This window comes from Saimiri boliviensis, chromosome 19 (genome assembly GCF_048565385.1).
Source record: "Saimiri boliviensis isolate mSaiBol1 chromosome 19, mSaiBol1.pri, whole genome shotgun sequence".
Classification (NCBI taxonomy): domain Eukaryota; kingdom Metazoa; phylum Chordata; class Mammalia; order Primates; family Cebidae; genus Saimiri; species Saimiri boliviensis.
In genome coordinates, this window is record NC_133467.1 from 23,390,707 (window position 1) to 23,414,890 (window position 24,184).

At 34.3% G+C, this 24,184-nt stretch overlaps 1 protein-coding gene across 1 annotated transcript in view; it reads left to right on the forward strand.

Moving 5' to 3' along the window:
- Positions 1 to 20,606, forward strand: part of KIFAP3 (kinesin associated protein 3) — a 149,960-nt gene extending 129,354 nt beyond the window's left edge. The window contains exon 20 of the mRNA XM_074389807.1: positions 20,158 to 20,606. Coding sequence (XP_074245908.1) covers positions 20,158 to 20,263 — 106 coding nt within the window. The 3' untranslated portion in view covers positions 20,264 to 20,606. The remainder of the gene's footprint in view (positions 1 to 20,157) is intronic.
- The last annotated feature ends 3,578 nt before the right edge of the window (positions 20,607 to 24,184 follow it).

Below are 24,184 nucleotides of genomic sequence, written 5' to 3' on the forward strand. Positions count from 1 at the left end.
AGTTAGCAACTTCATTGTCAAGAAATTCACCCTCAGGGGGCCATTTTGGGTGATAGTCATTGGTAAATATATCTTACTGTATATTTATATTGGGTTATATTTTCATATAGAAATGTGAAATTATATAAAATAAATCAAAAGAAATTAGCTCATATTTTCCCAGAAGATTGAAGTCACAGTTACTGTTACAGCCATCTGATTTCATGGAAAAAAATTATTTCCATCCTCATAAAAATCAAAATGTTGTGATAAATCAAAAATGTGTAATATTTATTGATTTAGATGACTATCATAAAAGCAATAACTGAAAGTGTATTCAGAACTCAGAAGACTGTTTCTAAGTTGGGGACAGTAAAGTCACATCTCTCGATAAAAAGGGGATCCACTTTTGGGGACGTGCCAGTTGTTATTTGCGCCAATACAAGAGGAGGGTGAGAGGAGAGGTTTGAAAAGTTTAGAGGAAAGAGAGGTGCAGCACTTACAGGACCTTTACAGAGGTATTAGGTATAATACATCTTGGAATGTTTGACTTTCAAAATTTAGCTTATACTCTTAGAATTGTTTTCAGATAGACCTGTGTCTACTTGAATTGTGATGTAATAGTTTGCATATGAAAAAAAGATGAAGGTGAAAACAGAACTTTAGACTTCATCTGAGGGCCTGTTCTAAAGTTTACTTCTTTGTTTCTTTGAAACTTTAAATCTGCCCCAAATTCTGACCTTGAAAGTCCACAGAAAATTTCTGCATGAAGTAAACATTGTTTTTGGTTTTGTTTTGTTTTGTTTTGTTTTGTTTCAGTTTTTGTTGTTCCTTAAAAGCACACACACACACACACACACAAATCTTGAACAAGTGCAACTGCTCAAAAGAATTTCTTTTGGAGACTTGAACAGTCCAGTAAAGTTTTAAATGAAACTGCTAGGAAGGAATAGAAACAATGCAGACTTCAGTGACATACACAATCTTTATTCTAATTGTATCATTTTAAATGGTATTCTCTAAATCAGGGGTCCCCAACTCTGGGGCCAGCACCTGTTCATGGCCTGTTAGGAACTAGGCTGCACAGCAGGCTGTGAGCAGCAGACAAGCAAACCTTACCACCTAAGCTCTACCTCCTGTCATAGGAGCAGCAGCATTAGATTCTCATAGGAGCACAAACCCTATTATGAAGTGTGTATGCAAGGAATCTAGGTTGTGTGCTCCTTATGAAGGATCTAATGCCTGATGATCTGAGATGGAACAGTTTCATTCCAAAACCATCCCTCCTCCCCTATCTGTGGAAAAACTGTCTTCCACACAACCAGTACCTGGTGCCAAAAAGGTTGGGGGACTGCTACTCTAAATTGTTTCAGATTTCTGTACAATATGAGATAGGTTGACCAATAATGATGATGGCAATTATTGAAATTGAAATATATTTAGTGAGTGCCAGGCAATATATGAATAGCTATTTATTACATCTCTTATCTAATTTACTCTTCACAACAGCTGAAGAAGGGAGACACTATTATTAAGAAAACTGATACGTATAGATTTAAGTAACTTGCCACTACTTAATCAATAATAAACTGTTACTACCTTTGCCTGCCTTTCTTCTGTTACAATGAACGGTGTTTTTTTTTGTTTTGTTTTGTTTTTTCAAAATCCAATCAACTTATTTTTACTCTAGACTCAATTCTTGTCTTTTCAAGGACTTCTTTTATGTTGTCACTCCTTTCCTCTCAACTGGATCATTCCTGTCAGCATATAAACATAAATCAGAATCTACAAAGTTAAAGTCTTTGACCCCACGTCATATTCCAGCTACTGCCTGTTTCTCAATTCCCTTCATCCATAACTTCTCAAAAGACTTCCATGTGCTCTTCAACTTTTCCAGTCTTGTCAAAATCACCAGTTGCCAAATTTAATGGACCATTCTCATCTTTAACTCTCAGCTGGTTTTGACACAGTTGAGCAGACCCGGCTTTTTGAAACTTTTCAGCTCTCAGGATACTCCATTTTTCTGATTTTCCTCCTAAGCCCTTTGTCATTCCTTCCCAGTGTTCTTTGCTGGCTATTCCTTCTCTTTTCCACATTTAAATGGTGGTTACTTCAGGCTCTATCCCGGCTCTCTATCCATACCCTATTTTGGGGATCTTCTTTTCCAACTGCACTCACCACACCTAGGATTACATCCAGATCCTATGGCTTTAAATACCATTTGTAAACTTATATTTTTAGCTTAGACTTGTCCTCTCAGCACCATCTTTATTCCTTATGCTATTTTATGTATCCAATTGAACATTTAATAAAATTATCAAACATAACTTTTGATTTCTCATGTATAAACAGGTTCCTCCCCTAATCTTTTCATGTCAGCAAATGTCATCACCATCCACCCAGTAGTTCAAGCTTTAAACTTTGGAGTCTTTCTTATTATCTCCCTTTTCTTCATGATTAGCCTCTCTCTCCACTGCAAACCATCTGCTTGTCCTGTTGTTTTCATTTCTAGAATAGTCTCAAATTTGGCTATTTCTTTCCATTTTCACTATTGGTACCCTATTCCATGCCATCATCATCTGCCACCTGAACCACTCAATAGTGTAATTAACTTTCCTGCTTCTACACTTCCCTTCCACTTCATTTTTTTTTTTTCACAGTAGCCATGAGGATCTTTTTCAAGTGTGTCCATATCACATCTCTCACCTGCCTTCAATGGCTTCCCATACTTCTTTAATAAAATACAAATTCCTTTCCATGTTCTATAAAGTCCTGCATTATTTGACACTTAACTAAATCGCCAGCCTCATCAAATGTTCCCATTGTAATTGCTTGTTGATTCTACCCACTCTGGATTCCCTTCTCTTCCCCAGATATTCACCAAGTTCTTTCTCACTTCATCACCTTTGTGCTTAACTTGAATAGTCTCTTGACTTTTTAAATAACTGGCTTCTTATCTTTCAAGTCTCAGTTCAAATATTACTTCTTCAGAGAGTCTTTTCCTAACAGAAGTGTCAAAGAAGCTGCTTCTCCCTCATCTAAGCTAATAATTAGTTTTTGTTCACTTGTTTATTCTCCCTCCTACCGCAAGAATAGTCTCTTGATGGGCAAGAACTTTGTCTTTTTCAAGGTTGTATCTACTGGCTTATAGCATATACTAGGTTCTCAATAGATGTTTGTTAAATAAAAGTTATAAAGGTCGGAGCCAGTGTTCAGACATAGATGGCTTACTCCATTTCCCATGCTGTTTTATTTTCAATGTGAACTTTTTTTTTTTAATAATTTCTTAATTTCAACTATGTCAGTGTCCTTTCAAATGTACAGTGCATAGCATCTATTAAATATGTAATCAAGTAGATGTTTATTATATATCCTGCTTTTAGTGTCATATGCTTTGTATTATAAAATTGTTGATGGGAGCCTATGCTATATAGGAAAATTTTTTTAACAACCTACGTAAGATAAAAACAGCCTTTAAATAACTATGTCTTACATAGAGGAAGATACTTGCCTTCATAATTAAGATCCAGTTAAAGGATTCTTAGTATAATTATATTATACTACTACAAGTCTAAGTAAATATACTGAGAAGCACCTGTCTATACTGAATATAATAAGAACAATCTTTATCATGGAAAAATTTTATTTTCAAAAGCAACTCTTATAATGTCCCAATATTACAAGTTACAAGTGTGTAAAATCGTATCTAGTCCATCTACTTTCATCTAGCCTAAAGAAACATTATAGGTTCACCCTAACAGTAGAAATAATATGATTAGTATTCAATTTCTCATTAATAATAGCAATAACCAACTGACTAGAATGGTAAAATAATTATTTTCTTGGTCTTACATTTCTCATAGGGAAAGATTAGTAGAATACATGCTTAGAAATCACATAATTTCAGTTATAGTTAATTTCATTGCTGATTTGCTGTAAATTTTTTTCAGTTTTGTTGTACCTGGAGAAATGGTTCCATGTTTAAATATCAGGGAGAATTTGTTTTAAGAATGTTTAAGGTTGTGTCTTTAGAGGATGCTGTAACTTTAGAGGATGGTTATAACTTTGGAGAATCTTAAAGTTGGTTGTATCTTTAGGGGATTTTAAAGTTGTATCTTTAGACTTGTATCTTAAAGTTGTATCTTTAGTTGGTTGTATTTTTAGCAGCTCTTTAGAGGATAATCAGAATATTTTAAAAATCTGTATTAGTTTTAAAGTCCAATAGCCTAAGTTCTGTAGCAACAAATACTCCATACTTAAAATGAATAGAGTTTCCTTGTTTGTGTTTCTTTCCAATTACCAGGTTATAACTAATGATTTGCTAGTAGTCAGTAAATCATAAGAAGAGCATACATGCTTGTGGGATTTTTTGTTGTTATTGCTGCTATTTCCAAAGATACACATAAACTTAAAGTTTCTGTGATGATACGTGAAATTAACTTTACAGAGCATAAAACGTAGAATAAAATATAGAATTGTTTAATGTTTGCTTTTAACAGTTAAAATTTCCTTTATTAATAACCTTTTTAGTTGACTAGCATTTGGGTGAGATCTAGGGATATAGAGGTCAGTAAAAAATAATCTTTCTCTTTAAGAGGCTTACATAGTTCAAGATTAAAAGTATAATTTTTTGAGATGAGTTACAGCATTCTATTTATTCTTTCAGCTTTCTTTTTTGAAAATATTTAAGGATAATAGTATTATCAGGCTTATGAAAGTAATTAATACTACATTGTCAGCATCTAGACATCAGTGGTCTTTTACCTGTTTCTGCCCACTTTTATGCTATTTCAATATCTTGAGTAATATATATATAAAATACATATTCCTCTAAAAATTAAGGAGAACTCAGATGTTTAAGATGTTTATTCTACTGTAAATAGAATAAATAATATTTCTGTATTGCAAAATATTTCCAGTTTTGTAAACATCATAAACGTTTCTGAATTCTCCTTAATTTTTAGAGGAAACCAAATTAATGATATTTATAAAAGAATGCCACATTATCTTAAGTAATACTCCCCCTCTTTATTTTTTATGAAGAGCATGCTATTTTGAGTGTATCATTCGTTAACTTACTTCTGGTACAAAAACATAGACCTTTAGTATGTTCTTACACACACACAATATCTAAAGAATGTGAATTTTCTTAAAGAAAAAGTAAATAGGTTCAGATTTTATAGCATTCTAAGCTAAGCACTACAATATTTGACAAAGAATCACATTATTTTTGAGATACAACTTTTTAAATTATATATGCTGTTTAATAAAATGTCATACTTTGATGGTCTGATAATTCACTAGTGTTTACTTCATTATAACAATAAGTGATTTGGAAGGATAAGTGGAGACAGTAACTTGTTGTGTCTTTGTATGAGAGATATTGCCTCTTCTGAAACACATCCAAGACCTAAATTATGTAATTTAAATAATTGGGAGGCTTGGGGAGAACCATTGTATCAGGGAGCTTGACATAAATGTTGATTTTCTGTGACTCCTTCTCTCATGGCGCAAGTTTTACTGAGTTAATACTGACTTTTCATTTTACATAGATAGATACTCCCAAGGGAACAAGAGATAAAACATTTTAGTCTTTGAACTTCCTTTAACACTGACATCATAGCTATTGATGAATTTTTAACACTTTTCATTGGAAGAGTTTTAAATGATAAACGATTTGTTAAAATGCATCAGGTTTTCTAGTTATTAAAAAGTGGCCATTTGAAAATGGAGTTGATGTCTGGAGTTAAAAGGATTAATTATATACTATAATCTTATAGAATTTACCTGTAGGAATTTTAGGCTAACACACAGTCCTCCAGTGTTAGCCCAGATCACTTGGTAATCTAACTGCTCAGTTCCTCCATAAATTAGATAGAACTCAGACCTGCTCTAAAGAGACAAGTGTGGGACCCTGTAATATAATTTATTTTCAAATACTACTTTGTTTTGTATTTAAACATAATTAGTAATTTTCTAATCATTCTTCTAATATTAAAGTTAATTACAAATATATGTAAAATCTGTGTGTATTTATCTTGATTCTTAAGTAAAAGCTATGTATTTCTATGGTCTCATTTTAGAATAGAGAGGCACAATTAACAAATTCTGTCTTGTGCCCTTTGAATAAGCTAAAGATTTTAAATAATTAGTCTTTTGAATACACTTAAACAGGAACATAATAATTTCCTGAATATATTCTCTTTTTATGAACATAAGTCAACATTCTATTTCAAGAAATCTCAGAATATATTTTACATATTTTAAGCCTGTTTTGTTTAACTTTAGAAGAAACCATATCTATAGTTGATATACTCCACTTTTTCAAGGTTTTCCAGCTACAAACAAAGCACCTTACTATTGGCCTGTCAGAAATTAAAAGGCAAAGTGATCTTAAAAAGGAATTCAGATTTGGTATCAAGTGGCTAATTTAGAGCCCCTCAAATGAAAGGATGGGAGGCTTCTATGAACATAGTTAGGCAAGTAAATTTTTTAAATGCAATTGTAGCTTTAAACATCTTTTCAAATTTATACAAGAAACCCTATAAAGCTATGTTTATATAGGTGCTCAGACTTCATGCTGAGATATTTTTTGGGGTGACAAATAAGAAAGAGTTCTTAAAAGTCTCAAAAAATGTTTTTAAAAAACATTATAAAAATGCATTTAAAAGTATTTTTTAAAAGCATTTTAAGATGTCTTAAAAGTATCAAAAATATTTTTTAAAAGTATTCAAATATTTTAAAAAGCATTTTTAAAAAACATTTTCAAAGCCTTCATAAATATTAGGCTATTATAATTTACCTCATTATTTTTATACACTGTGGGGAAAAAGAAACTATTACAATTTTATATGGTTGCATGTTCGTTACCTTATCCCCCCACAAAGTCTAGGGAAGGGAATACTGTTTGCTATCAGCAAGTACATACCATAGTTATTTTAAATTGAATCAATTTGCCCCTTTTCCTGCATACTTGAAATAACTAATATAGATATACCTATACGCTCATTCAGAATACTGTCTAAAACCCAGATAATCTCAAAAATGTATGGTGCATTCCATCTCCCTAAAGAATGCTCATAGTTGCCCAGCTTTGCTTGTAAGTGCCAGATTGTCAGGTTGGCACAAGCCCAAAGACAACAAACATCACAGAATGAAAATACTCCACCCTAAACGTTTTCATGACCTGTATGCACTTTTCTAAGAGAAGCCAACACTGGCAATAAGCCTGAGTATAGGAATGTACAATGCGGGAAGTGATGATTTTCATGAGATAACTAAAAACCTTACCCTTGATTTACTGCTTTCAAAATAAACTCACTGAGTGTAAAATAAGATGAAAAAGCTTGTAATGAGAAATCGTTCAGTATGTTTCATCCCTAAAGGTGTTGTTATTTTCATCAGTAATGACATAGAATCTAAAGGATTTTGATTGAATCTTATTTATACAAACAGTCCAGTCTTGCTATAGTAAAAGGAAAGTATGATTGGCCTCGCCATTGTTTTAGTGCAACAGCAATTAGTATGCCTATGTATGGGCATAAATCTCTATGAATTATATAGGAACCCTTTAAAGGCAAACAGAAAGCATGTGTAAGAAGCATACCAAGTATGGTACAGTATCCCTTAAATGTCTAGATCATTAGGCAGAAGCCAGAATTTCCTAAGCATTTCTAGGGAAGTATTCATCATTTTCATATGTGATAACAATAACACCACCAAATATTTACTATATGTGGGTACTTTTCTTGGAAATAAAATAATCTCAAGGCATAGAGATGTTAAAAGATATAGCCATTATTCTTCTTTTACAAAGAAAGAAATCATGTCAAGGTTAGTTACAGATATAGAGTGAAACAAGTTACATCAGTAGAGACATAAATTGCATTCAGATATTCTAGTTTTGAAGTAATTGTACCCTACTAACTTTAACAAAATTTAGGAGTTATCATCATGATAAGTTCTTAGTTTGTACTTAAGTTAGTTTGGCCGAATTTCATGAACTTAATTGCTGGTCTTTAAGAGGGGAAATGCTCATGTACATGAGTGACAAAGAAAAAAAAAAAGAGTGTTTCCAAATGCTGCTTTGAGAATAATTTTAATTTAAAATATGACTCTTACAAGTCAGATAAACAATTGTCGTATATTTCTACATTCCAGTCTACACTGAATTTGTTTATATCAATGCAGTGTGTGACCAAAGGGTGCTTAGCCCTATTCTTTGAAGATGATATAGAAACACCATAATTCCTCATCAGAAGACTTGTACTCTTAAAATCTATAGTCTTATACGCAAGCAGGAAATGAATTTACCTTTTTTAAAAAAGAAACCCATAATGTAACAGTTAAATATAGTCTTAAGGACCAAGAAACTTATACTGTTAGAGATTTACTTTAATATCTGTTCTTCTCATGCATTTCTGATATATTTTGCAGTATTCTGAGATCCTAAATATTCTAGAAGACACTAAATAACTGAAATATTTTTCCAACCTGTATTTATTATTGAAATTAATGAATTAGTGGCTGCCAAGCGTCAAATAATAGTGCTCAATATAAATCTTTTGCAATATTCTTATAAAGCAAGGAAATGCCTTTGTATGTGTGTTTATTTGCAATTATAAGTTTAGAATCAAATTTTTTAATTTTTCATACTTAGCTATTGAAAAAGATGTACTTTTTATGTGTTTAAATATAGTCTCTATTATCTATATTTTTGCCCTCAATTTTGGAAAAATATTAGTTTGATTTCGCTTTCCAAAAATGTCTTTATCAGCCATTGCTTGATTTTTATCATCCAAATGTAATTTGACTATTATTTTAGCCTAAAAAATATTGACATGAATTAATAAGTAGACTATAAAATAAATTGGAGATTTTATGTTAAGCATGTTACATTTGATAAAATTTTCAGGATTTTTTAAAAGACAAGTCTACCTCCTTAAATAAAGTGAAAAGTTTCAAAACTATTCCAAAATGTTCCCAAACTGAATGATTTGTTTATGGATTTTGGAGACATGAGTTTTAACAAAAAACTTAACATTAATTAAAAAAAAAAAAAAGACAGGTTTTATGTCTATAGGGTTTTTGTTCATACACGGGAGACTGGTATTATGTCCATGGGGGTAGCGTGCATGTTAGATGGCTGTATTAACTCTTTGATTTTTGTTTATATGTCAGATGTGTCTGTTTTATAAAGAAAGATGGGGATTTGATACAGCCCATTTTGTGTAGCACGTGTGATAATTTTAATTCCATTTTTTGAATTTGTTCATTTCAATAGTGCATTATCACTTTAAGATTCTGGTTGGTGCTTAAATTACAGTAACTAAAGATTATTTTTCATATTTTAACCAGTTTAGCTGAAGTTTTTAGTACTAGTATTAACTTTTGAATTATGTTTGAGGTCTTAGACTTTACAGCATGTTTAGTTTCTTTTCATTTCTTATTAGTATTTTTCAGTACTTAATAGTCTCTTGCCCCCACCTCCAACAAGAACTTTCTTCTCTGTTCAACATCAGAAACATTTTCCTTTTGGCATGTGCTTTCTAGCTCCCCAAGCAGTATAAGCAAATTGGAAAGTTCAGCTGTCATTCTTGGAAGGTTATAGATCACACTAGCAGCCTGAGTAATCCAAGAGGTTTTAAGTATCATAGCATTTAGTTTAAAGTGAAATTTGCTCTGACAGGGCTGGCAGACCAATAGGAAAAAGAAATATTTGTGCTCGGAGAAGTGCATATGTAGAGACCAAAAGTATAACTGATGGCTGGAAGTGATTTCAGTCTAAAAAAACAAATCATTAAGAGAGTGCATAGGGGTAAAATACACAGTTCATATTTTAAAGAGTCTCAAAATGAACCAGCAACTAAGGTTAGCATTACATAGTAATTAGTTGTGGTGTTCAGGCTTTAACTCACTCAGTACCAGACAGTATAGTTAAACTATCACTGAGAAAACATTGCTACTTACATGATATTCTCTAGTTTAAGCCTATAGCAGTAATTTTTGTACCTTAAAAAACCAAGGTATTATGACAGATTATATAAATGTTGAACCAGTAACAGACAAACAATTATTTAAAGGAGGTGCTAATGACTCAGTTTATTGACCTAGGGGTTATTTAAGCCACTCAGCAAGTTCCCTTAACATTTGGTGGTATGAAATGAGGCATTGCTTGATAGTATAGAACTGCCAATTTCAAGAAGTCCTTGTAGTTAATGGAAGAAATGTAAGTTAAAGATGACTGGATGGCATACCTTCATTAAAATATTGCCAGAATAAGCCTGAGACCATTATGGGTTTGAGTAAATAGTCACTTCAGCTTGATGATCATATCTGACAACTTTCATTAGGTACCTATTAGAACACTTTTTCTGTTAATAGCTATAAATAAGGAAAAATAAAACATCTTTTAATGGCTCCAGTTATTTCTTGCAAGTTGTTATTCTCTTCAAGAAAGCCTATTTTGAGCCAGAGGAATCTACAATTTATAATTTTTTTTCTTGAATGTGCAAATAAATAATAATAAAATGGGCCAGGCATGGTGGTTTATGCCAGTCATCCCAGCACTTTGGGAGGCCAAGGCAGATGAATCACCTGTGGTCTGGAGTTCAAGATCAGCCTGGCCAGCATGGCCTCTACTAAAAATACAAAAATTAGCTGGGCATGGTGGCACGCGTCTGTAATCCCAGCTACTTGGGAGGCTGAGGCAGGAGAATCACTTGAACCCAGGAGGTGGAAGTTGCAGTGAGCTGGGATTGCACCACTATACTCCAGCCTGGGCAAAAAGAGTAAAACTCCATCTCAAAAAAATATTAATAAAATGGAAAGGACTTCCAGCAAGATGGTAGACTGAGCTAACTTGGAAGGGACCAATCCTATACAGATCATATGGAAATAGTGGACAAAAATATAACAAAAACTTATATGACCAAGTTTGTAAGAAAGATAGGGGATACCCCAATGACAAAAAACACCCATAGGAATATTGAACTAGGTATGGGTTATTTGGTAAAGGAAGATGGAACTGAATTCTCTAAATAAAGCCTGGAATTTCAAAGGTCTACCATTTTCCCATTGGTTGAAAACAGGACTAAATGATGTTAATTCACCAGCCCAGAGAAGTGGCCAGAACTTGTCTGTGCCCAAAGACTCTAGGTAAGGGAAGATAGTCACCCATGTGAAAGAAGTCACAAGCCTGTTTAATACACACGAGTGGGCTCAGAATTTATACTGTACATTTAATTCAGGGAACCCCAGTCAAGTAATTACCATTCAGATTGTTTCAGGACAGTGAAACTACCAGGGCCCTGATATAAACAAATATAGAACCTCTCTACAGAAATAATTCCACAGCTCAAGACCCAACAGACGTTAAGAAAAATGAAGTTGAAAGCACAATGAAATATTACAATGTACATAAAGAAAGGAACCCGGTGCAGTGGTGCACACCTGTAGTCCTAGCTACTCTGGAGGTAGAGGTGGAGGATGACTTGAGGCCAAGAATTCAAGGCTGCAGTGCACCATAATTGTGCTTGTGAATAGCCTTAAGACTCCAGCCTGGGCAATATAATAAGACTCCATCTCAGTGAAAACAAGAACAAAAAAAAGGACCATCATAAAAGAGAACTGTCAGAATGTAATGGAAATCCCATTTTGTCAATGTTCATTATGCTGAGGAGTTTAAATTTGATAAGCCTTGTTTTAAAGCTTTGTAAAGTCATGACATTACAAGACAAGCACTCTAACAGCAAGAGTGTTAGGATGCCCAATAATTAGAGTTAGTACAAGAATCTCAATGAGACTGTATAAAATGTAATAAATAGTTTAATAAGGAATAGAAAAGTTAATGCAATGATATAGTATCAGAAAGTACCAAGTATAACATCTCCATGTTAAAATATAATCACTAAAATATTACTCTGGAGGCAGGTTAATCAACAGATTAAGATGTATAAGAAAAGTATAACTTGAATGAAATTAGAGAGTCAGTGAAGTAGAATTTCTTTACCATTTGGAATAAATCAGTGACTTTTTTTCTGAGATGGAATTTCGCTTGTTGCCCAGATTGGAGTGCAATGGAGTGATCTGTGCTCACCACGACCTCTGCCTCCTGGGTTCGAGTGATTCTCCTGCCTCAGCCTCCTGAGTAGCTAGGATTACAGGCATATGCCACCATGCCCGGCTAATTTTGTATTTTTTTTAGTAGAGATGGGGTTTCTCCATGTTGGTCAGGCTGGTCTCAAACTCCCCACCTCAGGTGATCCGCCTCCCTTAGCCTCCCAAATTGCTGGGATTACAGGTGTGAGCTACCACACCTGGCCAGTCAGTGTCTATTTTATGCATGTTCCCTTCATCATTACTACAAATTAGTTTTTATCTGAAGTATCTCAGTGTAGTAACTAAATTGAAAGGATTTTCCCCAAGGTGTTAACTCTTAGAACTGACAGATGTCCTTTAAAAAATTGTTTTTAATAAACTTCAGATGAGTATTTTAAGTACAGCCTCCCACTACTCATATAATTTGCCCTTGATTTTTGGAAAAAAAATACTACTTTGAATTCATTAATAAGATTCTTTAAGATGCTTTAGCCATTTATTTTTATTATAAGGAAAATGTATAATTATGCATATAAAAGATTAAGAATAAAACTAAATGGAAAATGACAACTAAACTCGATATATGTTGGTGAAACTCATTAGAAGACTGCGTAACCTTGCTCTTAGATTTCATTTTCTCAACAATACAAAAATTTAAGTCCAAAGGAATGAGTAATACCTTCGAGCAACTTAAAATAATATATTTATTACATGTAGATTTATAGAAACAAAATGCCATTAATATCGATTCAATGAAAAATTTTAGAAAGTGTATTATAGTAATAGTACCTTGACATGCATGCATATTACATTTTTCAGTGTCCAGAACAATTAGCATTTTATAACCTATTTTCTTAGGCACCCAACATTCACAAAACTTTTTTTTGCCTGTAACTGATAGGTATTTCTTTTTGTTTTTTGTTGTGGTTGTTGTTTTTGTTTTTAAAAATGGTGGGGAACTGATAGGTATTTCTATTTAGCTGTAAATTATTTCATAATCATAAAACTGGATATTAATTATCTGCAAAAGCAATGGACGCCACATTCTGTGGATATTAAATGTGCTGAGAAATTTAAATTTGATAATCCTTTCTTTGAAACGTTGTAAAAGTACCTGATACTCAGTAGTAAGACAAGCTCTCCATCTAGTGGTTGATCTATAAATGACAAACATTTAGATCTCAATGTAATAATACATCATTTTACTTGTGTTAGGTATTGTTTTATACTCATTATTTCATTCAGTCTGCACACTTCTTCTTCTTGTAAGAATTTCAAGGAGAAAATATTCTCTTTTTCCAGAGTAGTTTGTAGAAGATAGAGGAAAACTTCTAGAATCTGATTTCATCTATGTGGAACATCACAGCATCTCAGTGATTTGATGAAGCATATTCTAATACTAAGGGGACAAAATTTGTTCCAGTCCAATAACTATAACCTTTAAAATTTCCAGCCAGTTTTGAAATTCTTCCCCTTTAGTCTCAGTCCCCAACATGTAAATATAAGTAAAAAATAATTTTTTTTTCTTTGAGACAGGGTCTCACTCTCTCACCCAGGCTGGAGTGCAGTAGTGATTGTGGTTCACGGCAGTCTCAACCTCCTGGGCTCAAGTGATCCTCCTGCCTCAGTCCCCTAAGTAGCTGGGACCAAGGTGTGAACCACCATGCCCAGCTAATTTTCTGTATTTTTGTAGAAACGGGGTTTCACCAAGTCTTGAGCTTTTGGACTCAAGCAATCTACCTCAGCCTCCTAAAGTGCTGGGATTTTAAGCATGAGCCACTGCACCTGGACTGAAAAATAAAAATAAAAAATAAACTATTTCAAAAGAGAAAAGATAACATTGTTGTAAAATGTTGCGTATTGATCATTGTTATTTCTGCCAGTGCCCCTCTGTAGGTTCTCATTACTTCACATTTGGACAGCTGTAATAGTTTCTTCAGTGTTCATGATTTCGCCTCTCGACCCCCATTCCTACTACAATTATCTTTATAAAACATAGAATTAGGTCATTCTCTGTCTTAGGAACCATTGAAAACTCTCCAGAAATCACCAGTTCTTAGCAGCATGTATGAAAAACTTCAATATCTAGTCCTAACCTCCCTTTCTAGCCTAATCTCCTGCCACTTGCTTGTATCATAAATCTAAGACTTTAACCATGACAAACCTTTTGTTTTTCTTCAGCCACTCCTATCTGTTGCTCAATCTGCCCCATCAGGATTTCTGCCTCTCTTCACCTGTGAAATCTTACTTGTCCTTTAAGACTCATTCATTCATAAATTCATATATTTTTTGAATGACCACTCCATGTCAGATACAATACTAAATGCTAGGGATATTGCAATGGACAAGACAGTCCTTGCCCTACATGGTGTTTACATTCTAATGGGAGAGAAATACAATAACAAAATACATCAGGAAGTAACAGATGCATTAAAATCAAAGTATTTTGTATGAAGAGTATCTAACTGCAAAGATTCTTCTGTAGCAATTTGTACCTATCTTATATTAAATATTTGGCCCTCGTCTTTTCTTCCTTAACAATTTATACATATGCTAGGGTAGTGTGACATCAGGTTATTATCAGAATATTTGTTCCATGTTAGGTGCCTCCAATCCTTATAGTCAAGGACTATGTCTTATTTATTATTGCCTTCCCAGCACCTTGTTTTTTCCTTGGCTTCAATAACTATACTTACCACATTGTAGGAACTCAGTAAATGTTTATACTACTTGGATAGATAGATGGATGGGCAGGTGGTATACTAGACCTAAATTATAATAGACCTAAATTTCCCATGACAAATCATCCTTAAGCTGAAATTACCCTGATGATCACTTAACAATCTACTTAGAAACATACACATGCTGATTTTGATTCTATAATCAATATATTGGAGAAATTGACAAAAAGAATGAAGTATTCCAAAAAATTATGAAGAAATAATTTCATAGTTTTATAATGCCCTGGAAAGTTTCTTCCCATGACAGCTCATGTTAAATTTCTTAACTTGATAATTCCAAAAGAATTCCAGCCTTCAGTATTGCCTGATGGATCACAAAGACTGGGTTGTTAAGAAAAATCACTGTTACCTATTTATATATATGTAGTCATAAATGATTTTGTCTTGGGATGAATAGAATTCCTAAAGACAAACTCAGACTAAAAAGATGAAATTCAGCATGGTAGTTATAAGTAAATTTTTGAATGTGTGTGTGTGTGTGTACACACAATTATATATAAAACTTAATGTTACATATAACTGTATAATTCAATATTACTATATACAACTCAATGTTGTATATATATACACACATATATACACAGTCAATTATAAGCAGTCAATATTAGGCTACTATGTGATAATGTCTTCTTAACATTTTTGTTTAAGGTCAATACAGTTTTAGCCTACAATAGTATAAGGTCAGATATAGGATCTTATATTCTATACTGATTTCAGACCACGTCATAAGTATTATGTTAATTTTAGCTTCTTCATTTGAAGACACACACTAGAAAATGGAACTGATTTCAGAGAGCAAATGAGATGGTAAAGAAGACTTAAGACCATGTAATGGGGCTTGAGTAAACGAGGGTTGTGAAGCAGTCACATCACAGAAGAATTAGACTCTGTGTGTGGTTTCAGTGGGTAATTCTAAGACTAATTGAACTGCATTTTAGAGATGTGTCGTAAAGAACTTTCCAGCAGTTTTACATATCCATAAATGGAATGAACTGCCTTGACAAAGTAGTGAACACTTCCTTTCTGGAGGTGTTTAGACAAGAGCTGGATAGACCTTGTCGAGGATGTTGTGAATAAAAGTGTAGTCAAGATTATTTCTTAAAATGTTGCCAAGTCAAAGATTTCCATGAGCCTATGAAAAAATAATTTGGCCTGCATTTGTTCTTTTTTGTAGCCATTTACTAATAAATTCATTACTTCCTCTACGTTGATATTGCTGACTTAGGAATTTCAAAGAAGAAAAAGGCTTGTGTTGCTTTTATCTCATTTTAATAAAATAATGATACTTTTCACTTATGCAGCACTTTTCATCCAAGGATTTCAAAGTGCTTTACAAATATGCACTAATTAAGCCTCACAAACAGCCAGAGGTAGGTGATTTTCTTCTCTTTCTACAGGAATGTCAACTCTGGCACAGAAATTTAATAAGAGCCTGTGAGTGCCTGGGATTCTTTACTGGCTGCCATTCCCTTGTAATGTGCTGCATGTGAAGCATCACTTGTCATTTCCAGATTTCCTTTTTCCTGCTCTGAATCATCTCAAGTTTAGAATTATAATGATTGCTATTAAAAATGTGTTTGAAGTCCTGTAAATATTAGAGAAAAATCAGTCTTCTGCTTGCTGAATGCTATTTAGATTTCTAAATTTGCTTATTTAAAAAACACACTCTAGATGTGGTTTTCTACTTGTTGGGTTTTAAATATAATTTTTCTCTCTTAAAGAATGTGTCATTTTTCTTTCTAAGGACCCAAAAATCATTTTTCTTAGGAAATAAAATGTAATGGCATTGACTTTTTGGCCTTACTTTTCCTAGTTATCCTTTCACAATAAACAAGAACCATTTTCTTTGGGGCAGAATTATGTATTTTCAGCAAGAGACATTGTATTTTGGTAATTTAAAGGTCCAAAATATGTTTTCTGAACATTAAGGATTAAGGTGAAATGACACTAACTAATCCTGTAAAGAAAAGGTACTATAATAGTGGCATATACTAATCTAGAGGTACACACCACTTTTTATGTGGGTTAGGAGTAGTAGGAAGAAAATACGTACATACAGAGATACGCACACTACAAGATTGGATTAATTCCAATGTACTCATAAATAACCAAATATACAAACTGTTTTCTGAAGCAAAATGATCACATAAGGCAAGAGCAGATGTGGCATGTTATTATAGCTTAGTTTCCCTTGCTTCTCAGGGCCCCTAGCGAGGGCATGCAAGTTCCTGTGACACACTGCTTGAGTCAAGTCTTTCCAGATCTGGAAAGCACAATCTTTGCAGCAGCACTGCCTTTTAACATTCATAGTTTCTGTCTCCTTCAAGGACCTACATGAAGAATCTGTCTGCTACTGTTTAAAGGAAAACTCTCCAGGTTTTGAACTAAACTCAGCATTACCAAGGCTATATCCTTTTTCCAGGGAAAAAAGTAAAGTATCTATATCTACATATTCCACCAGAATATCTCCAGGTTTTAGCATCCTGGAAAGCCTAATTTCCCCCCATTGTATTAGAAAGAACCAAGTAAGAGAGATTAAAGAAACAAACTATTATGTTTCACAGTGAATTTAATTAAAAATATATTATTTCTGTAGATATAGTTGATTTTTCATAATACAGAAGGACCCAGGACCTGTGTCAAAGTACTCTCCAAACTGGTCATAATGTTTAAAAAAATTTTTTTTAAACAGCAAGTCCATCTGTGATACATGAAGAATTCTAGAAAAGATCATTTTAGAGTTTGGTTTCAAATTTTATTCCTTTTCCCCAAATGATATTTGTATATAGAAATTCAAAAAATCGAATGATGTCCTCTACACTGTAATACACACAGATGTCTTTAGGTGAACTATTGACTGTATAAATAGATCTTTACCATAGTAACCTAAAGACCTTACTGTTCAAGGCCAGAGATTTACAGGTTCAGAAATTCAGACTCATCAGTGCTCGAGGGTCAGTCTTTCACCGACTTGGGGCTGTAGATTCTTATCAACAATGTGCATGACATCTTTTAAAAAGAAAAAACAATATCCATTTGTTACTGTACAATGAAGGTTATAGCCATCAGGTGGATTAGGTAATATCTAAGTGTATTATTTACCCTGTTGGCAAATTACCTGGGAAAACAATGATCAATATTTTGCCTATTATTCATAGAAATAGAAGTGGGAGAATTTTGCAAGTTGAATGTAGAATGGCCTCAGACTCTGAGAATGTTAAATCCCCTTCCTGAATGAGAACCAACCTGCAAAAAAGGCCAGATACTCCTTATGGTGTTAGTCACCAGATCACCATGCAGTTGCTTGGATTGCTACAACCAGCATTGTAGCTGAGAGGTTCCTTGTTCTGTGCCAAGAACCGGTGAACTCCCTTCTGAGGACTGTCTTCTTTTGATAGAATCAAGTGATACTGCTAACAAGTCGTCTGTGACATACTCTGTGTTGAAGTTGCCTTTGCATGTTTCCTCACTGTCCCACATATGCCTCTTGTTTTCAAATTATTGAAAGAGATCTTGCTCTAGCCCCTAGATTGAGAAACAAGCATAAGATTAACTTGAGTTTAACCTAAGTTTACTGCTGTTTGACCTCAAAAGAGTTGCTAAAAAAAGATAAGGATTGGTTGAAGACAGTAATAAGCAGAAAGATAAAGAAGGAACAAGTTGAAATCCAAAAAATATAATCAACAGTTACATAATTGAGAGTTCTTAGATATATGATTACTTGTTAGCCTTAGTGCTTGCAGAGAAAAGTTTTCAATAACTTCTCTAATTTTAAGCTGATACTGGTGACTCTTAGTTCACTGACTCCAATAATTTCTGAAACATCTTTTAAGCTACTCTTGATTACCTTATCACAAAATTTAGTCTCTCTTCCCATGAGACCAAAGAAAAGGTGCTTATATTTTTGCCATTTCAAAATAAAATGCAGAGTTAAAAATTTCAACCAACTTTGAGAAACTATAAACAGAGTTTTGATGAAGGAGCCCAAAACAATAAATTTTGTCCAGGATCACTCAGTACAAAAGCTAACCTGAAACTTGTATTTCATAACTTCCATTTGCCTAAAGGGTAGAGTCACCAGACCAGTATGGGTTATATATACTGTGGCTCTTTTCATTTACTCTTTAGTTCCATCTTAATACACACAAGCGCGTGCACACACACATGCATATACACACATTTATTTAAAAACCTTAACGTTTTAATAGTTACTTCCAAAGTGTGTCAACTTAATCTCACTCTGAGTGTGACAGGAAGTTAGTGCCTATGTCAATATATATTTTAATCATATTCAGCTTTTGCTATTGAGAGAAAATTATTTTTCCATCTCCTTATGTAGTGCAAACTCAAATCATTTAAACATACTTTATTTTTTCAAAGTTTACATTTCTGCATTACAAATGGTTTCCTTTGATTGGAAGTCAAGCTCACTAGCATTCACTGCATGAGCTATGCATGAGCATGTTAAGGCCACCATATTCTGCCTGGCAAAATAAATATTTTGTCATTTTTCTAAGTGTTGGATAATTCTCTGACCTTTAAAAATGGCTCTGAAGAATAGATTTTCCTCTAAATAATGTATTAATAGACCAAAAAATAATCTTTTAAAAATAATAATCCTGAAGTTTAACATATTTTACAATTCTAAATGTTATCTTTTGAGTTTCTATTATTTCCACAGAATAAGTTGAACCACAGTTGTCTTGCTGTCACTCAAAAGAAATATATACTTTTAGTAATTGTTTGCATTGAGGAATCAGAGGAAGGATTTGCAGATCAAATCTGACTAATTTTCAAATTTTGTCAAATTCCTTATCTTGTTCTTTTAATCATGGGCTTATGGTATGATTTGGCCCTGCATGAGAGTTTACGGCTATTACTCAAACACGTGCTTTTACTAAAAGTGGAATTAGCCTATATCTTCATATGAAAAGACATTATAAATGGTACTTTATTACAGTTTTACCTTTATTATTCCCTAGCAATATATTACTGATCATTGCTAGCATGTAAAATCTCTTCATAGTTTTGCTTAAGAGCCATATATAAGTAATTTATTAAATAAAACTTTTCTGACTTGATTCTTCCACTCTGTTTAGAATAGTACCTACTGACAGAGGTTTCCCATACTTTTAACACAAATTATTAGAAGTACTTTATTATACACACTTTTAATGGCTCTATTAACCTTAAGAAAAAAATTCATGATATCCACATAAATCACTATCTCTGCCAGGAAGAGAATCTTGATGGTGTAAAAATCTATGCCTCTTACTTAACCTGCATTGTGGATGTGTGATGAAAAACGTAGCTTGTCATTCCTTTCTCTCTTTTTTAGCCTTGGAATGGATGGCTTCAGCCAACCAGTTGGCATTCTTGGACGCCCTGTCACAGCATATGGATTCCGCCCTGATGAACCTTACTACTATGTCTATGGATCTTGATAAAGTATCCGTTTCCATGCATAATCTCCGCTTAGAAGAAATCTGTGTGGGTTGTGTTAATTTGGGATCTTTGCCTAATAATGCATGTTGATGTTATTGTGCGTCTGTGTTTCTTTTTATTTTTATATGTCGTTAGCTGCAGATTAGCCCCAGCCCCTTCTGTCTTCTGTTAAGTACAGTTGATACACTGTTCACTCATCAAATCACATCTTGATGCTGAGTAACATTTCCCATGAGCCTGAAAACTGAATGTTGAAAAGCTACTAGACTGGAAAACAAACACTGCATTATGTACATTAAGTGACTAATTTAATTTCTATTAAAAAGCATAAAGTGAAAACAAGTGAAAGTCATGTGTTTATATTTCACACATTTCACTAGGAATTAACATGTTAATATAGGGTGCACATGAGTTTTATTGTTTTCTCATCCTTTTTTTCTGCTTGTAAACTCTTGAGTAATTCATATAATATGTGCTACCTTTAACATTTATAAAAAGAACATCACCTTCATATTCCATGCCATGTATCTGAAAGTTTCCTTCCCAAAGTTTATTAACTATATGTTTTCAATTAATAATGGAACATATGTCCCAAGTTATTTATAGTTATAGTTTCTTCAGTGGTTTGAATTCACGTCTTCCTAGTTGGAATACAGAAAACCTAGGACCACTAGTAAATACCATTTATGTTTTGAGACAAATATCCCATCCCATCCTCACTAGATGTTGACTGCAAATTCAGGTCAGATCTATTTTAATAACTAAGTTGCCGTGGCTTCAAGCCCTGATTTATAACTGGAAATTATTTTTCCAGAGTTCTTTGCTCTTTCTGAAAGTTCACTAAGGTGCTTTCTCACATAGGGCCAGGAGTAAGTTTCTCATATTCTGGTTCCTCCTCTTCCCCCAACACGGCTTTCTCTGTGTTCATCATCCTCATGAGATCACAGCTGCCCTCCACATGGGAGAACCACTGCTCCTTCCACTCAGGACCTGGGAAGAGAGCACTGCTCTAAAACTATGATTTGTCATGACTTTACAGAGATTTCAGTAATAAGAGAGATATCACACAAATAACTTGCTAATTATTACAAGAGCCAACAGTCACAAGGCTCTCACTTGGCCTGCATGGCAGAGCTAACTTGCTGTATGCCACCAGAAATACTCAAGAATCTTTAGAATTCTAAGATGAGACCAAATCGTCAGAAGGTCCCACAGAAAAGAGAGTGCTTTTTCTTCAACCCAACTGAAGACCTGCTTTCAGAATCTGTTTCTTCTTCCAAGATTAATCGTTATGAGCTACCTGGTTTTCAGGATTTTATATTTTAGGTCATAAAACGAGAGAAATAGAAACTGCCTTCCTACTTTTTCCCAAGTGGTATATGGAGGTTTCAAGACAAGCAGTGATACAAGATTAGCATTTGGCTTTTTACTTTTATTCTTCATACATTTAGTATCTAAGGTATGGCAAAGCTAATTAAAAGTCTTATTAAGGAAAACTAAGTAACAGAATATTTCACTCTCTTGGATGCTTAGTTCCGAATTATTCATTTGTTTTTATAATGTAGATTTAGATAGCAAGAAGTGGAGAGATACTATAATTCATAATGGGTTTTGAGAATAGTTCAGTGTTTTCATATTTTAAAAATTATCAATTCTACTTGAAAAAAGCAAACAAACATAAAAACTAAAGGACAAACAGGAAAGGTTGGACATAAGCAAAATTAAAAATTCTAGATATAAAATAGTTTAATAATTTCAATGGAAGAGTGAAACAGATGGGATACAGATGAAGAGGAAATAAAGCCAGATTTTTTAAAGCCAGAATGCAGCACTGAGATAATAAGAAATGAAAGGAATTAAAAGACATGGCTAGCCCGGGGATGAGGTCGCCAGCGCTGGGCTCCCTCCCCTTCGCCTTTGGGCCTCATTGGCATCGGGAGAGAAGCATGGGAGCCACGGAGGTCCGGACCAGCACAGAGGAGAAAGCTGTGAGAACAGGCGTGTGGGCGCGGCCCTTGGGTGATGCGGCGACTTGGGCCTACTTCTACATCTCAGGATTGGAAACCACACTCACATGTTCAGCTGAGAAAACATTTACTTTGTCAGGTAAAGAGGGAAAAAGAAAAAGACTAGGGTAAATCTCCCAGGTGAAAGCAAAAGAAACCAGGAGTGGAAATTCTCAGCCCAGCTGCCATGCAGAGCTCTATTACATTGCCCATTACGCCTCTGATCGCCTTCACCTGCAAGGCTTCCTCGGGCCAGACGCTCCCAAGGCACAGAAAGGGAAAAGCAAGACTTTTTCACGTCTTGTCTATTACCGAGAACAGAATTCCGGGAAGAGCAATCAGGAAAATACAGCTATTGCAAGCAAAACGGACTTTACTGAAGACAACTTGAAATGTAAGCTAAGTGTGCTTTTCTGTGGTAATTATTAATAAGGAAATGCATTTCACTTCCTCAGCTAAGTCCAGGTATGGTTAGTCACTTTGGTTTTTCGGAAATTAAAGGGGGAAAATGTCAGTAATTCCTACACAGTGTGGTAGAATTGGTAGTACTTTAAAAATGATTATAATCATAATTCTGAGTCATCATTAAACCTTGTTCTCAGAAGGCAAAAAGGGAGTAGGGGAGAGAGAAATACAGAGTTCTGGAAGAAGAAAATAGAGAGGGTGAGGCAATACTTAAAGAGAAAATAGAGAATTTACCGACTTAACAAAAGAAATATGTATCTTCCGAATGAGGAAGGAAACATTTTCAAGACAGGATACACACATACACACACTCACACACCCTGGATGCATCAGTGTGAAACTTTAGTGTATCAATCAGCAGTAAATATTCAGAGAAAAAGAATACTTACAAAGATATTATAATTAGTCTGACAACAGATCTCAGCAACTGTGTTAGCAGACAGTAGAAAACTGTTTCAGTGAACTGACAGAAAGTAACTGCCAACTTACAATTGTATACTCAGCCAAACTCATTCAAGTACAAAAGGAGATAAATGCATTCACATGAGAAATATACAAATAGTAAGGCAAGCATTATTAGAGGGCCCTATTATCTTTCCCTGTGTAATAAGCCATTCCAAAACATAGTGACTTAAAATAACAACCATTTATTTAGCTCACAATTGGGAAGGTTGGCAATTTGGCCTGGACTGAACTTGGTGGTTCCCTGGTTTCAGAGACCAGTCCCTTTGCATTAAAAATTCACTGAGGCAGCAGCCACCATCTTCCAGTAGCCAGTCTAGCAAACCTTGCAATTCGCTCAAACAACAAGGCACTTGATGAAGTGGAATAAGGGAGGGCCAGCAGGACTCCGAACCTGGCATGCTGTACCCCTGGTGTGGATTGCTGGTCCTGATGAATTCTTGTAACTTGCTTGTGCAGAGGGAGGTTGAGTGAGTGAGACCTGTGCAGTGCTCCAAATCGAACACATGTATGAAACACGCATGTATTAATTTCCTAGGGTTGCTAAGCACCTAAACTGGATGGTATAAAACATACAAGTCAGGCATGGCAATGTATCATCTCACATTTCTGGAGCCTAGAAGTCTGAAATCAAGGTATGAGCAGGGCCCTACTCCCCCTGAGACCTGTAAGGGATAGACCTTCTTTGCTTCTTCCCAGCTTCTGGTTTTTGCTGGTAGTTCCAGACCTTCCTTGTCTTATACATGCAGTGTTCCAGTACCATGGCTGTCTCTTCCCTGTGTGTCTTCACATCTTCTTCCCTTGGCATATCTGTCTTGTATCCGAATTTCCCTTTCTTATAAGGATGCAGTCGTTGGATTATGGCCTACCCTACTAGCCTCATTTTAACTTGATTACCTCTGTAAATATCCCATTTCCAAATAAAGTTACTTACTGAGATCCTGGGGTTAAGACTTCAACATATATTTTGGGGAAGGGATACAATTC